General features: G+C 53.6%; 1 protein-coding gene across 12 annotated transcripts in view; it reads left to right on the forward strand.

Moving 5' to 3' along the window:
- MBNL3 (muscleblind like splicing regulator 3) overlaps positions 1-12,460 on the forward strand; it is a 74,584-nt gene that overhangs the window by 43,810 nt on the left and 18,314 nt on the right. For all 12 annotated transcript variants that reach the window (XR_010614926.1, XR_010614925.1, XM_065689827.1 and 9 more), the window contains one exon: positions 8,835-8,999. Coding sequence is in view for 10 of the 12 variants with exons in the window: in XM_065689827.1 (XP_065545899.1) it covers positions 8,835-8,999 (165 nt within the window). In the remaining 2 variants the exon portion in view is untranslated. The remainder of the gene's footprint in view (positions 1-8,834; positions 9,000-12,460) is intronic.

Raw genomic sequence — 12,460 nt, forward strand, 5'->3', positions numbered from 1 at the left:
TTGTGTTGGAAGGGACCTTAAAGCTCATCCAGCCCCAACCCCTGCCATGGGCAGGGACCCCTTCCACTGGAGCAGCTTGCTCCAAGCCCCTGTGTCCAACCTGGCCTTGAGCACTGCCAGGGATGGGGCAGCCACAGCTTCTCTGGGCACCCTGTGCCAGCGCCTCAGCACCCTCCCAGGGAAGAGCTTCTGCCTAAGAGCTCAGCTCAGTCTCCCCTCGGGCAGGTTCAAGCCATTCCCCTTGGCCTGTCCGTACAGACCCTTGTCCAAAACCCCTTTCCAGCATCCTTGTAGCCCCTTTAGACACTGGAAGCTGCTCTGAGGTCTCCACGCAGCTTCTCTTCTCCAGGCTGAGCAGCCCCAATGTTCTCAGCCTGTCTCCATACAGGAGCTGCTCCAGCCCCTGATCATCTTTGTGGCCTCCTCTGGACTTGCTCCAACAGCTCCATCTCCTTCTTGTGTTGGGGGCACCAGAACTGCACGCATCACACACAGAGCATCAGAGCAGTGACTGAATTTTGGGTCTGTAGGTCAGTGCAGAGTGCAGCATGAGTGCAGCCTCCTGGAGCAGGCTGCTCCATGTTACATACAGTGGCCTGGGAAGGGCTTATTCTCTGTGCTCAGTTAGGGATAAGAGCACGGATTTGCTTTGGCTGAGTGAGATGGGGAGCGTGGATCTGGGTACAGACTGGGAGCACGGGGGTCTGTGAGGGGTGTTGTATCTACAACTTGAACAAGTTTTGCTCTGGCTGAGGCTGTTTCAGTAAATCCATCGTAAATTAACAGGATTTCGGATGCTGGCACAGAATTTGGCTCCGTGTCCCTGAAGCTGGCCGCTGCCTGGTGCTAGTGAGCAGCGCACGTGCACTGCGGTTACGCGTGTCTCAGTGAGCAGTGTGAGCCCAGGCCTGTGCCACTGCCGGCTTCTCCTCTTGCCCACAGCAGTGGCAGTGCCTCAGCTCTGGCACCGTGAGCCCCGGTGTTTACCCCGTGGCACCAGGCCTGTCCCGTGGCTGCTGCGGCTTGCTGTGCTGGTCACGGGCTCAGCAGCACCGCGCTGCACTGCTGTCACCTCCCTCTCACTTGAGATGCTAGCAAAGACCAGCACGGATCCGCTTTGTAGTGCCAGGCTCTGCTTGAAGAGCACTTCTGAAGGGGTTTGTTTCAAAGGAAAATCCCCTCTGTGCCTGTGCCTTCCATGTGCAGAGGTTGTACCAACCGCCCGCTGAAGCAGATCAGTGGGGGAGCTGCCTGAGGTGGAATGTTTGCCTAGGGCAAGGCAGGCTTTGCTTTTTGTTGGGATTTTCCTTTCTTCCTTTCTCTTCAAGCCTCCTAGATGGAGGGCTGGGATTCAACTTGCTTGGCCTGCGTGCCCTCTTTGGAAGCCGGAGCCCATGTGAGATACGTGGTCCTTGCCTGCTGTGCTTAGAGCTCTCTTGAAGGTGTTTTTTCTATATACATCTTTAATCCTTTGACCAGCAGCAAGTTCATGATTTCCAGGGATGTGAAAGCTGAGGCCTAGCATGGACCAGAAAGATTCAGGGACCTTGCTTGGAGACGAGCGTGCACACACGGAGCTGGTGGCACGCAGTCAGCCCTGTTCCTGGTACCCTGGTAGCATCTCCCCAATGCTGGAGCGAAGGGGAGGTGGGATGCTCTGCACAGACCTGCCCAGCAGGTGCGCCTGGAACAGGAGCACGAGGCCAAAGCTTGGTCTTTGGTGAACCTGAGGGGCACCGCTGTGGAAGAAGGTGGTTGGAGGGGTGGGCTTTGGTGGGCAAGAGGAAATGATGCATGGGATGTAGTGAAGAGAGTCAAGCGATGGGATGGAGAGGAGAAGTAGGAGCTGAGGACCCCCTCCGTGTGCTTGGGCTGCAGCCCCAGAGCATCCTGTGCATCAGACTATGGGCTTTGACAAACATCTGAGAGCAAATCTTGTGGTGGCAACTGGGGGCATCACCTTCCTGTATCACTGCATCTGCCTGCTCCCCTGCACTCACCTCCTTTGGTGGCTTAAGGTAACGCACAGTGGGGCCATCGTGTCCTGTTCTGACACATCTCAGTGTTGTCAGGGTGAGGGTGGGAGGCCATGGGGTGCTCAGCACAGCCCGGCACCATCCCTCCCTGCTCAGGGCACTGCTGGTTGCCCCCTGGCAGCCCCTCAGAGCTGAGGCTGAAGCACATCCTGCACAGTTACTTTTTCCAGGCTGAGGATTCTCTGGGACTTGTCAGCCCAGATGGAATTAATATTTATTTTTTAAGGGTTTTTTTTTTCATTGTTGTTTGAAAACCGGGAATCTCTGTGCCCAGGAAGCTGCTGCCTTCTGAGCAAAGCAGCACCACAAATCTGGGGCTAATCCTCACAACTGGTGCATTCTGCCAAGTGCCAAAATAGCTTTTGAGTTGCACTTTCAGTTTGCTTTCATTGGGTTGATGTGTTCAGAGCCTGGTTTGCCCTGCCCAGGGCAAGAGGGAGGGTTTGGGCTGAACGCTCAGTTCTCAATCCCTGCACTTCCCCGTTCTCTGCTGCCTTGTGTGAACCCCAGGGATGGGGCTGTGAAGGTGTCACACGTCCAGTGTTTGTAGCCATGACCATGGTGCTTTAACATTCATTCTCCTGGGCTTTAATGTACTCTGCTGGGTCCTGTGTACGTGTGGTTTGCCTGCTGCTGCTCTCCTGTTCAGCACACACTGCAGGCAGAGGAGGGGCAGAAGCAGCCACTTCCCAGCTGACCTTGGCAGCGTCAGGCAGCCAGGGAAAGTTGTAGAATTGGATTAGGGGATTTGCAGTGAAAAAGGAGTTTAAGGCCCAGGAGAAACTCCACGCGGCGCCTGTGGGAGCTGGGCTGGTGTAACAGCAACAGGAGACTGGGGGCAGATGGAAGGTGGAAGACATGACAGGCTTTAGTTTGTTAGTTTTCTGTGGGGTTTTGGGTGGTTTTAATCCAGTGCTTGTGCAGTATTGCTCAGCGACTGGCACGAGGGGTTTGTGGCTGGCACGGCACTGGGTTTTTTCATCTGTCTTCCAGGTACAACCCATTCCTTTACTCACAGGTAGTCCCACCCTGAAACATTCACCCACAGGAGCATGAACACTGCAGGATGCCACCAGCCCCGTGTCCTGCGCTGCTGCAGGCAGCGATCCCAAGGGCTGGACATGCTCTGCAGTGAGCTCCTTACCAGGCACTAGGTGCCTCCTTCAGAGCTGTTATGGATCAGCTGCCTGAGCAGGGCCGTGCCCAGGGTGTCTCTAAAGCTGATTTCACTTGGAGAGAGCCTCTATTTGTTACTGTATTAAAGAAACCTGTTTCATTGTGCTCTGAACGTTCCTGAACCTGGGAATAATACTTGGAAGACATTGAAAATGATCAGTTCAGAGCTCTAAATTGAGGATATTTCTATGCTGGTTTAACCTCATGTCAAAACCCGTGGTGGTAACAGACTGATGTGGTTCACAGGACGCAGCCTGATCAGGATGGATCAGTGGGTACAAAAGCAAAGAGCTTGATGAAGTCATTATTCCACTCTTGTGGAATGGGATTGCAAGCAGGAATCTCTTACATAAACACGTTTTCCTGCTCTGTAGCTCATGAAAAACATACTTTGATAGTGCCATACTCTATTGATATGTATTTCTTGGACTTGGTAAAGACTGGCCATGGCTTGGAGCAAGCAAAATGTGTTCCACTAACCAGAATGTGAAAATCAATCCCTGTTTTCCATTGAGCATAGCAGAGCATACCACTGCCCTGAATGAAGAGAGCTTGGCAGGAGAACAGAGCTTCAGAGAGCTGTCAAGATGTAAAAGCATAATGAAGGAGCTACAGGGCTTTTCCCCAACAACATAACTGCTCCGAGTCTGTAAGACCCTTACAGTCTAACAGAGAGCTTGGAATGGAAATCCTGATGGAGGGAGGATACCACAAAGGGGCATGAGGCTGTAGGAGAGCTGCTGTCTCTGCTTTGGTTTTTTCTGCTGCTCTGGCTTGAGCTGTGTAACAGAACCCAGCTGGAGAGAGGATTTGAGGCTGCAGACTGTAAGAGATCCTAGGTAAGCATCTCTGAATGCCAGCAGAGTGCATCTCATCTGGAGAGCCCCCTGCCCAAAGGCTTTGCAGGTTTATGCACACTGTTTGAAAGGACCTGCATCTGCAGTAGGATTTGAGCACACTGTGCAGCTGTGTGTTCCCAGCACCTGCAGCTCGCGACTGTCTCTTGGTGTGAGGGAAGCAATGTTACGTGCTCAGGATGCTCTTTAAATATGCTGGTGAAACTGTGCCTGTCCCCTGCGTGCGCTGCTGCTGGTGACCTGTGCAGCTGTGCATGGGTACATGACCATAGCCCTGTCAGTGTGGCCGTGTGTCACAGCGCTTGGTGCTTTCCAGTCCTGCGATGGAGGAGAGGGCATCAGCACAGCCAGAGCCAGCAGCACACCGGGGCCAGGCTCTCCTGCCCTGTCTGTGTCTGTGGAGGGGTTGGCTGGGCTGACAGAGGGTGGTGGTGCAGGCGAGTGTTGGCTCAGCAGGGCACTGCTGGCTCAGCAGGGCAGTGTTGGCTCAGCAGTCCCACAGCTCGCTGTGGGCAGCTTCTTTCTGCGCTTGAACACAGCAGAAATGATGCTGACCTTTCTCTTCCTCCTGTCCTTCCTCCCAGCTCCCTGCAGAGCAGTCACCCCGTGAGGCAGGGAGGCTGGCGTGCAGCTCTGGTGTCCGAGAACCAGGGATTTTGGTCTCTGCTTCCCATTCCTTTTGCATCCAGCTCAGTGGACGTTGAGTTAGACTCTACCTGGGTTGAAGTGCTTGTATTGACCTGCCTGGTCTTTAGGTTGCAGAGGAATATAACTTGTTTTTAAAGCCCATACACCTACAGTTACTTGTTAACTGCTGGTTGACCTCCCAGGGTTCTGCCCTACTGCTGCAGGGAGACAACTGGGTGGACTGGGACTGTGCAGATGGTTTGCTCTAGGGGCTTCCACTTCACATGCCACTGAGCTTTGCTTTGAGCTCTTGGTTCAAAAGGACCCCAAATTCTTGTTGTAGCTGTCAAAAGTCACCTGCTTTCATTTGAAATTGTGCATAAACTGGAGACACTGCAGGCCAGGCTGGATGTGTGGTTCTGGGCAACCTGGTCTAGTTGAAGATGTCCCTGCTCATTGCAGGGGGTTGGACTGGATGAGCTTTGAAGGTGCCTTCTAACCCAAACCATTCTGTAACATCAAGGTTCCCTCATTTCAAGTCAAAATCAAGTCTAGGCTTGCTCAGAAAGGGTTTGACCCAACATTCATTGAAGCCATGAAACGCAGTCGCTGTTTCAGTGGCAAGCCTTTGGAGCACTGGTAGCCCTGGGAGCATGCAATGTATACTCTGTTTTTTCCACTGAAGCTGTGTGTAAAGGCAGCTCAGACTCTTGTCCTCTGTACCCTGACAAGAGACACGTCCCTGATGCCCTGCACAGCGCTGGGTCGGAGCTGACATGCTGCTGCTGCAGCTCAGAGCATCGCTCAGACCAGCTCTCAGGTGACTGCAGGGAGCTGAGCTTGGCCGCGGTAATACCAGGGCTGGTTCCAGCAGCTCCCATCTGCCTGCACAGCCTCAGCGGGGTGGCTCCTTGGACCCAGAGGTGGGAAGTTCAAAGAAGAGCCTCTGTGTGAGTGGGGATGGGGAGCAGAGAGCGCCAGGCCCTGAGTAAGCAGAGCCAGCACATCTCTGAATGTGCCTCCCCATGAGCTCCTTTTGGGGGGGGGTGGAAATCTGCTGCTTCACGCAGGGAGAAGTTGTGTTGGCAAGCTGTGTTCTGGTGCCTGGCTTTGTGCACAACATGGAAATCCTTTCCTGCCTGGTCTCTTCTAGTTCTTTTTGATGTCAGTCATTGCACATGTCATCAGTGGCTGTGGAGAAGACAGCACAGTTGGGGCACAAGCCTACTGCGGCGTGTGAAAAGCAGCATTAACTTAAAGCTTGGCACATGAGAGCTGCTGGTGATTGACAGGGCGCACAGTGCAGTCATTGAAACCAGAAACCTGGTTGCTCCGGAACCTCTTCCTGGTGTCCAGGATTAAAGAGCCCGTAAGGAACTGCAGTGCTGGTGCACTTTGGTGTGCGCTGGGAGCCTTGTTCAGCAGGCAGCAAGAAGAGAACTTGTGCAGCATGCTGAGGGCAGGCTCCCGCAGCCTGGCACAGCACCCAGCCTGCTCTGAGCTGCATCCCTCCAGGCTGGGATGCAGATGACACAGTGCAACCCAGCAGACTCCAAGCAGCCAAGTGTAATGCAGGTCTTCCCACTGGATTTAAGTGTGTGCCATGAGTGTTGCGCTTGAAGCAGCTGGCTTTGTGGCACTGCTGTCACCTTAGCTGATGTCAGATGCCAGCCACTTACAGTATGCGCCATCACAGCATGACTGGAGTTGGCACCACAGAGTCAATCACATGCCAGCAGCCTACTGTAAGGGTGGGGAGTGTGTGGGAAGATGGGGGGGGAGAGACTCTTATAGAATGTTTTAATGATTTGTTTTTAATAGCCATGTTTCAGGCCCTGGGAAGCGCTGTCCATATGCTTTTCCCTCCTGGCTGTAGTTGGCAAAGCAGCTGACGAATATGGTCCTTCAGACTCCTTCCATTTTGCTAGCAGCTAGGCATACAGCTATATTTAGCGTGTTACCAGGGCCAGCAGCAGAGGCTGTTGCTGGGTGGTGATTCCCTGCCTGCAGGTTCACGTGCCACGCGGGACAGGGTGGGAATGTGCCTTCCCTGGAGGCAATGTTCGGGCTAAACCAACAGCACCAAACTCCTCTGGTTACAGCAGGACGCTGCACTGGTCCCAGCAGGCTCAGCACACACAGTGCTCCGAGCACTGCGCCCCTTCCCGACACATGCAGAGACCCACTTAGGTGCTGGGATGATGCTTTTGGGTACCACACTCTCTGCTTGATCTCTGCAGGGATTGGGACTGTCCTGTGCCCTGTGCTGGAGCCACAGCGAGTCACTGCAGCCAGACTGTGTCTTTTAGCATGAAGATGCTCAGTCTGAGGTGTAGGGGCCTGATTCCTGCTGTATGTTCCCGTATTGCATCCTAGGTCACCGAGGTATAAAATGGAGTTGTCCTCATTTGCCCCCAGCCCAGTATTCACACAGCAGAACCTGTTCCCTGTTGTTTCCCTGCTGTGTTGCAGCTGGTACTGAGAAGCGAATAATGGCAGTTCTTTGTCCTTCTGGCAGCTTGCACAGAGCTGAAACTGGTCCTGAGGAGCATACGTGTTGCTGAGGAGTACTGAGAACTGTGGGTGGACGTGTAGAAGGGATCACCCCACCAGTGCTGGAGTTCAGAGGGTACCAGAGATGCCCATTACTTTAGAGCGAGACCTCTTGGAAGCTGTTTTGTAGCTGGATGTGTGAACTGGGAGCACTCTGTGTTCACATCATCAGTTCCTAAAACTCCTTGTCTGAGACATGAAGAACCTTCTGTGGTGTTGGTGAGCAACCCAGCTCAGCTGTGGCTCCTGAGCTGCCCCGGTGGAACAGTGGTTGATGATGCTCAGGATCAAAATGATGGTGAGGAGGAGCTGGGCTGAAGGTGTGGGTTTGCATCTGAGTGATTCAGCTTTCCTAGAGCCCTGGCAGGCTGACGACAGCCGTGCTGCACTTCACATGCTCTGCAGCAGCATCTGCACAGGGCTCAGGTCCTGCAGACACAGCTCCTCACAGAAACCAGCAGCACTGCAGCAGTGGTTTCTGCTCACAGCTCTGCAGCACCAAGGTCGTGCTTTATGGGCACTTCTTGTTGGTAATAAACACATCGTGTTTGCAGAACCCCCTGTTGGAATTAAACAAACTCTGCCTTGATTAAAATGTAGAACAAAGCTTCACAGCAAGCTGGGGTGGTTGGTGGCGGTGACAGGCGGAATCTCAGTAGGAATAACAGCCCTTTTCCAGCTGAAGAAGGGCCTGTAAAAACCAATAGCTCTTTTTTTCGTCTTCTCCTTTCCTGCAGTGCAGAAACATCCACACACATTTATTCCAAATTTGGTAGAAATTGCAGTTTTCCCAACCCAAAGCGTTTGTGCCAAGGTCAACCAGGAGGGATTTCTAAGGCTGATGTGTTAATCCCTTGAAGACTGGAGCTGAGAACAGAGCAGCTGCGTGGCCATGGCCACCCCGCTGCACTGCAGCAGTGGTGGAGGTGGGATGCTGCAGAATGCTTTGGGCCTGGATACTGGGTCTTGATGGGTCCCAGGGGATGGGAAGGGCTTTAGGGGGACCTGGAAAAGCTGCCATGAAAAGAATGACCCAAACCTGCCCAGTGCTGCTGAGTCTCCTCCTCCCAGATTAATGCAGGTTTTTTACCTTGTAGTAGAGTCCGAGCACCCGCCAGCTGCATGGTGCCACTTTACACAGATGTGAGGAAGTGTGGGGTGGGTGATACAGCCAGGGCAGTGCTGGAGGCACTCGTTTCTCACTGTCTGATGTCAGGTCTGGTGTTGGGAGGGAGGGAAACAGCCCACACAAGAAATGGAATTTCGGGTGTTGTTTCTGGAGCTGTTGCCGCTGGTTTCTGCAAACACTGGTGTTTGTGTTAGACTGGGGATTTTACAACAGTAACATCAGGAAGCTCAGCTTCTGGGTGCAGCTTGATAGCACTGGCTTAGTCTTACTTCAGAAGAAGTCATGTTGCTCTTCACTTAAGCCTATAGAAGAATCACAGAAGAGGAACAGCAGCCACCAAACCGCCTCAGCTCAGATGCTTGTGTTGGTGCAGTAACTCCAACAACCCAGAACTAAACTTGTGTGCCCGCCCCGTGTGTCACATGCCCTGAAATGCTGTTTCCTTGTGTTTTCCAGGGCCGGTGTACCCGAGAGAACTGCAAATATCTCCATCCTCCCCCCCACTTGAAAACACAGCTCGAGATAAACGGCCGCAACAACCTGATCCAGCAGAAGACAGCCGCAGCCATGTTCGCTCAGCAGATGCAGTTCATGCTTCCAGGTGCCCAGCTACAGCCCATTGTGAGTTCCAGCAGTGAGTCGAGGTCGCAGTGCTCCATGTGTCCGTCCTGTTTGCTCATGAGGCCCCAGCCCTGGGCAGTTGTCACGCAGCATCTTCTGGAGGGATGTCTGATGCTACCGTGGCATCTTCTTGCTCACAGCTCCTTTGCTCTGGTTACTAAGGAGCTGTGAGGTTCAGGGCATCAGGTGGAAGGGAATGATGTTTGACCAGTTAATTCACATCCATTCCAGAAGGCGTGAGTGGCTCAATTCCAATGGATCCTATTTTGAGTATCTGTTTTACATTGGGGTGAGGATGCTGGAGTTCTTCCAAGAGGCCAGCTGACTCCCTTGGACTAGATGCATTGTACTGCTGAGCTAAAATTGGGGAAGATGAATCCTACCCAGACCTTAATACTTTTTCTATGCCTGGGTGTGAGACCCATTTCACTGCAGTCATCCCAGCAGAGAGCTGTGCTAATGTCACAGCCCTGTCACTTGCCTTTCACAGCAATGCTGTTCTGTACTAACAGAGGAGAGATTTGCTTCTCTTCAGGTCACGGCAGAAGCCTATGGGATATGATTGTTTGCAAAGCAGGTAGTTCAGAGAAGCCTTCGCTGCCTGTCCCTGGTTTTGCTTATCACTTAGAACAGGTTTGGAGGCTGGAGAGCCCTGTTACACCAGGGAGAGGGTGGCTTGGCTCTGCTGGTTGGTGTATCGAGGGGGGTGACATTTGCCAGCTGAGTTTGGGTCTTCCATGATGTGTATTTTAAGAAATGTCAGAGGTCTTGCAGCAGCTCCCTGGTGCTGACATAAATAACTGCATGTTTTCAACCGAGAGCTTGAGGAGGAGCTCTCCAGTTAAAGCTGGGGCTCAGTATCTCTCCTGGGGCAGTGTGCACTGGAGGTGCAGTTGTCGGGTGAGGTTCCTTGTGCTGTGCCACAGGAGGTCTGGCTGGATGCTGAGAGGACGCTCATAGCCTGAAGGCATAACAGCTTGTGCACCAGCCTGCGCTTTCCTAGGGATGTCCCAACAACAGTTGCTGAAGCTCTTATCTGCTGGGATCTTTGCACCTCTTTCTTGGAGTCCCAAAGTACGTGCGCATCAGAGAGAAATCCTGAATTCCCACAAAACGGTAGCACTCGTTTCCTTACCCTGTTCCAGAAGCAAACCCTTCCTGTTCGGGGTTTTCCTCTGTGGGGAATTCCGAGTGGACGCTCTTTAGCTGTGGCGATTCAAAACATCTTTGGGATTTCCTCTTTGGAAAGTTCCCATCTTCCTATTTTGCAGCCTTGCAGGTCCAGTTCACGCCTGCCTTTTCACTTCTGCCTTTTAAATCACCTCTGAGACTGAATCTGGTTCATGCTCTCATTGTAGAGGTAACTTGTCTGATGAGAAAGGTCTCTGGTTTCTGCACCATGCCACGAGGGAGACATGGGCAAAGGAGAGAAGTAAAACCTTTGTTCTGCAGGGACTGCTCCCTTGTTGCTTTCCCACACTTGGCTGAGGGTAAACCAGCTCTGGGTCTGACTCCTGCTGCCCAACTGGCTCCACACCACTTTCAGGACAAGCAAGAGGTTGCTCTCCCAACTGCCTTTGATTCCCAAAGATGCTGCTGGTGGAAACAGGCTCTGAGAAGGTTTTTCCCCTCTAAATGAGCAGGGTGGGGCCTCCTCCTGGCTACACAGGAGAGTCTTCAAAGCAGGAAGCATTGTATCTGATGCAGCAGCAGAGCAAATCCCATGTGATCAGAAAGCTGATCAACTGGATGCCTGCTTCAGTGGGACGCGTGCCAGGGACGAGATTGGGAACAGCGAGCTTGGGAACAGCGTGCTCAAGAGCACCGAGCGGTAGCTGAACGCTTGGATGTTTTAGAGGGCATTTTCACCACTAAAGTTACTGAGTTAAACCAAGCCATCACCCACACCCCGCAGCGGCACCCGGCACAGCAGCGTGTCACCCCCTTCCTGAGCTGGCACCGAACGCATGTGTCTGTGAGCTTGCACCTCAGCATCCACCACCAGCCCTTCTCACATCACCAGCAAGAGCTCACCGTGCTGCTGCCGCAGGAGCCTGCACCCTGCTGATGGTGCTTAGCGAAGGTGGTGCTGACCCAGAGCCCGCTGGCTGTGAGCTGGTGTTTGCTGCGGGGAGCTCATCCCTCTGAGGTCTCAGGTTGCTCTGTGGTGTTGCTGCTGAGCGTTAGTGCAGTCACATGGATGGTGCCTGAGATGCAGTTTTAAACAGACTGCTTCGTCCAGCACTTCCAAAGCAGGCTGCCAAGGGCACGGGGCACAGTATTTGCTCAGCATGGTGTAGTTGTCTGCCAGAGACCTTGAAGAGGCCACAAGGATGGTGCCAAGTAGGAAGACTCCAGTAAAGTTTTGACTTTGGGAAGTCCAGATTCACCTTGAATGCTGGTTGAGCTGGGCTGGAAGCTCTCTGGGCTGGTTGTGTCTCTGTTGACTCTGTAAAAGTCATGTTGAAGGTAGATAGAGCTGGGCCCTGGCACTGATACAAGAGCCGTTTTGGTCAGTGCTCTACATGGTTTCTCAGATATGCCAAAAGTGCTGCGCCCTGGGCCTGTTACCCACTCCATTCTGCTTTATCCCTTTGCAGCAGTGTGGGACAGACCTTTGGAGCTGGCCATGGAGATGCTTCAGCACAAGCTTCAACCTGACCCGGTGGAGCAGGGCAGTGGCTGCTGTGTGTGGTGCTGACATTAGCTATTCCTGAGCAGGCAGATGGGTACAGCACAGTGATGGTGCCTCCACTCCTGCCTGCAGCTGCCTTTGCTGCTGCCCTGGGGTGTTGTTCCCTCCCTCTTTGTTTTCAGGCTCTTCATCATCTTCATTACAAGGGAGATACTGAGGTGCTGAAGCGGGGCCAGAGAAGGGAATGGAGCTGGGGCAGGGCCTGGAGCCCAAGTGTGATGGGGAACGGCTGAGGGACCTGGGGGGTTCAGATGGAGAAGAGAAGGCTCAGGGGGGACCTGATGGCTCCCTACAAGTGCCTGCCAGGAGGATGGAGCCAGGAGGGGCTGGGCTCTGCTCCCAAGGAACAAGGGATGGGACAAGAGGAACCGGCCTCAAGCTGCACCAGGGCAGGTTTAGATGGAGCTGAGGAACAATTCCTGCCCCAGAGGGTGCTCAGCATTGGAACAGGCTGCCCAGGGCAGGGCTGCAGGCACCGGCCCTGCAAGTGCTCACACACCGTGGAGACGAGGCCTCAGTGCCATGGGGCAGGGGTGGCCTTGGCAGGGCTGGGAGCGGTTGGACTGGAGGAGCTGAAAGGACTTTTCCACCCTGGTTGGTTCTGGGATTCAGTGATCTTTTCTTCCTGTCAGGGTCTTGCCAGCTGTGATCAGCTATGTCCCTGCAGACACCCCAGCCTGTAACCAAGACCTCTGTCCCCTGTGGGGCAGTGGGACCCTGCTGCCACCCCTTGGTGCTGATGGCAGGGTTGACGCACAGAGTGAGC

The sequence above is a fragment of the Lathamus discolor genome, chromosome 9 (assembly GCF_037157495.1).
Source record: "Lathamus discolor isolate bLatDis1 chromosome 9, bLatDis1.hap1, whole genome shotgun sequence".
NCBI classification, from domain to species: Eukaryota; Metazoa; Chordata; class Aves; order Psittaciformes; family Psittacidae; genus Lathamus; species Lathamus discolor.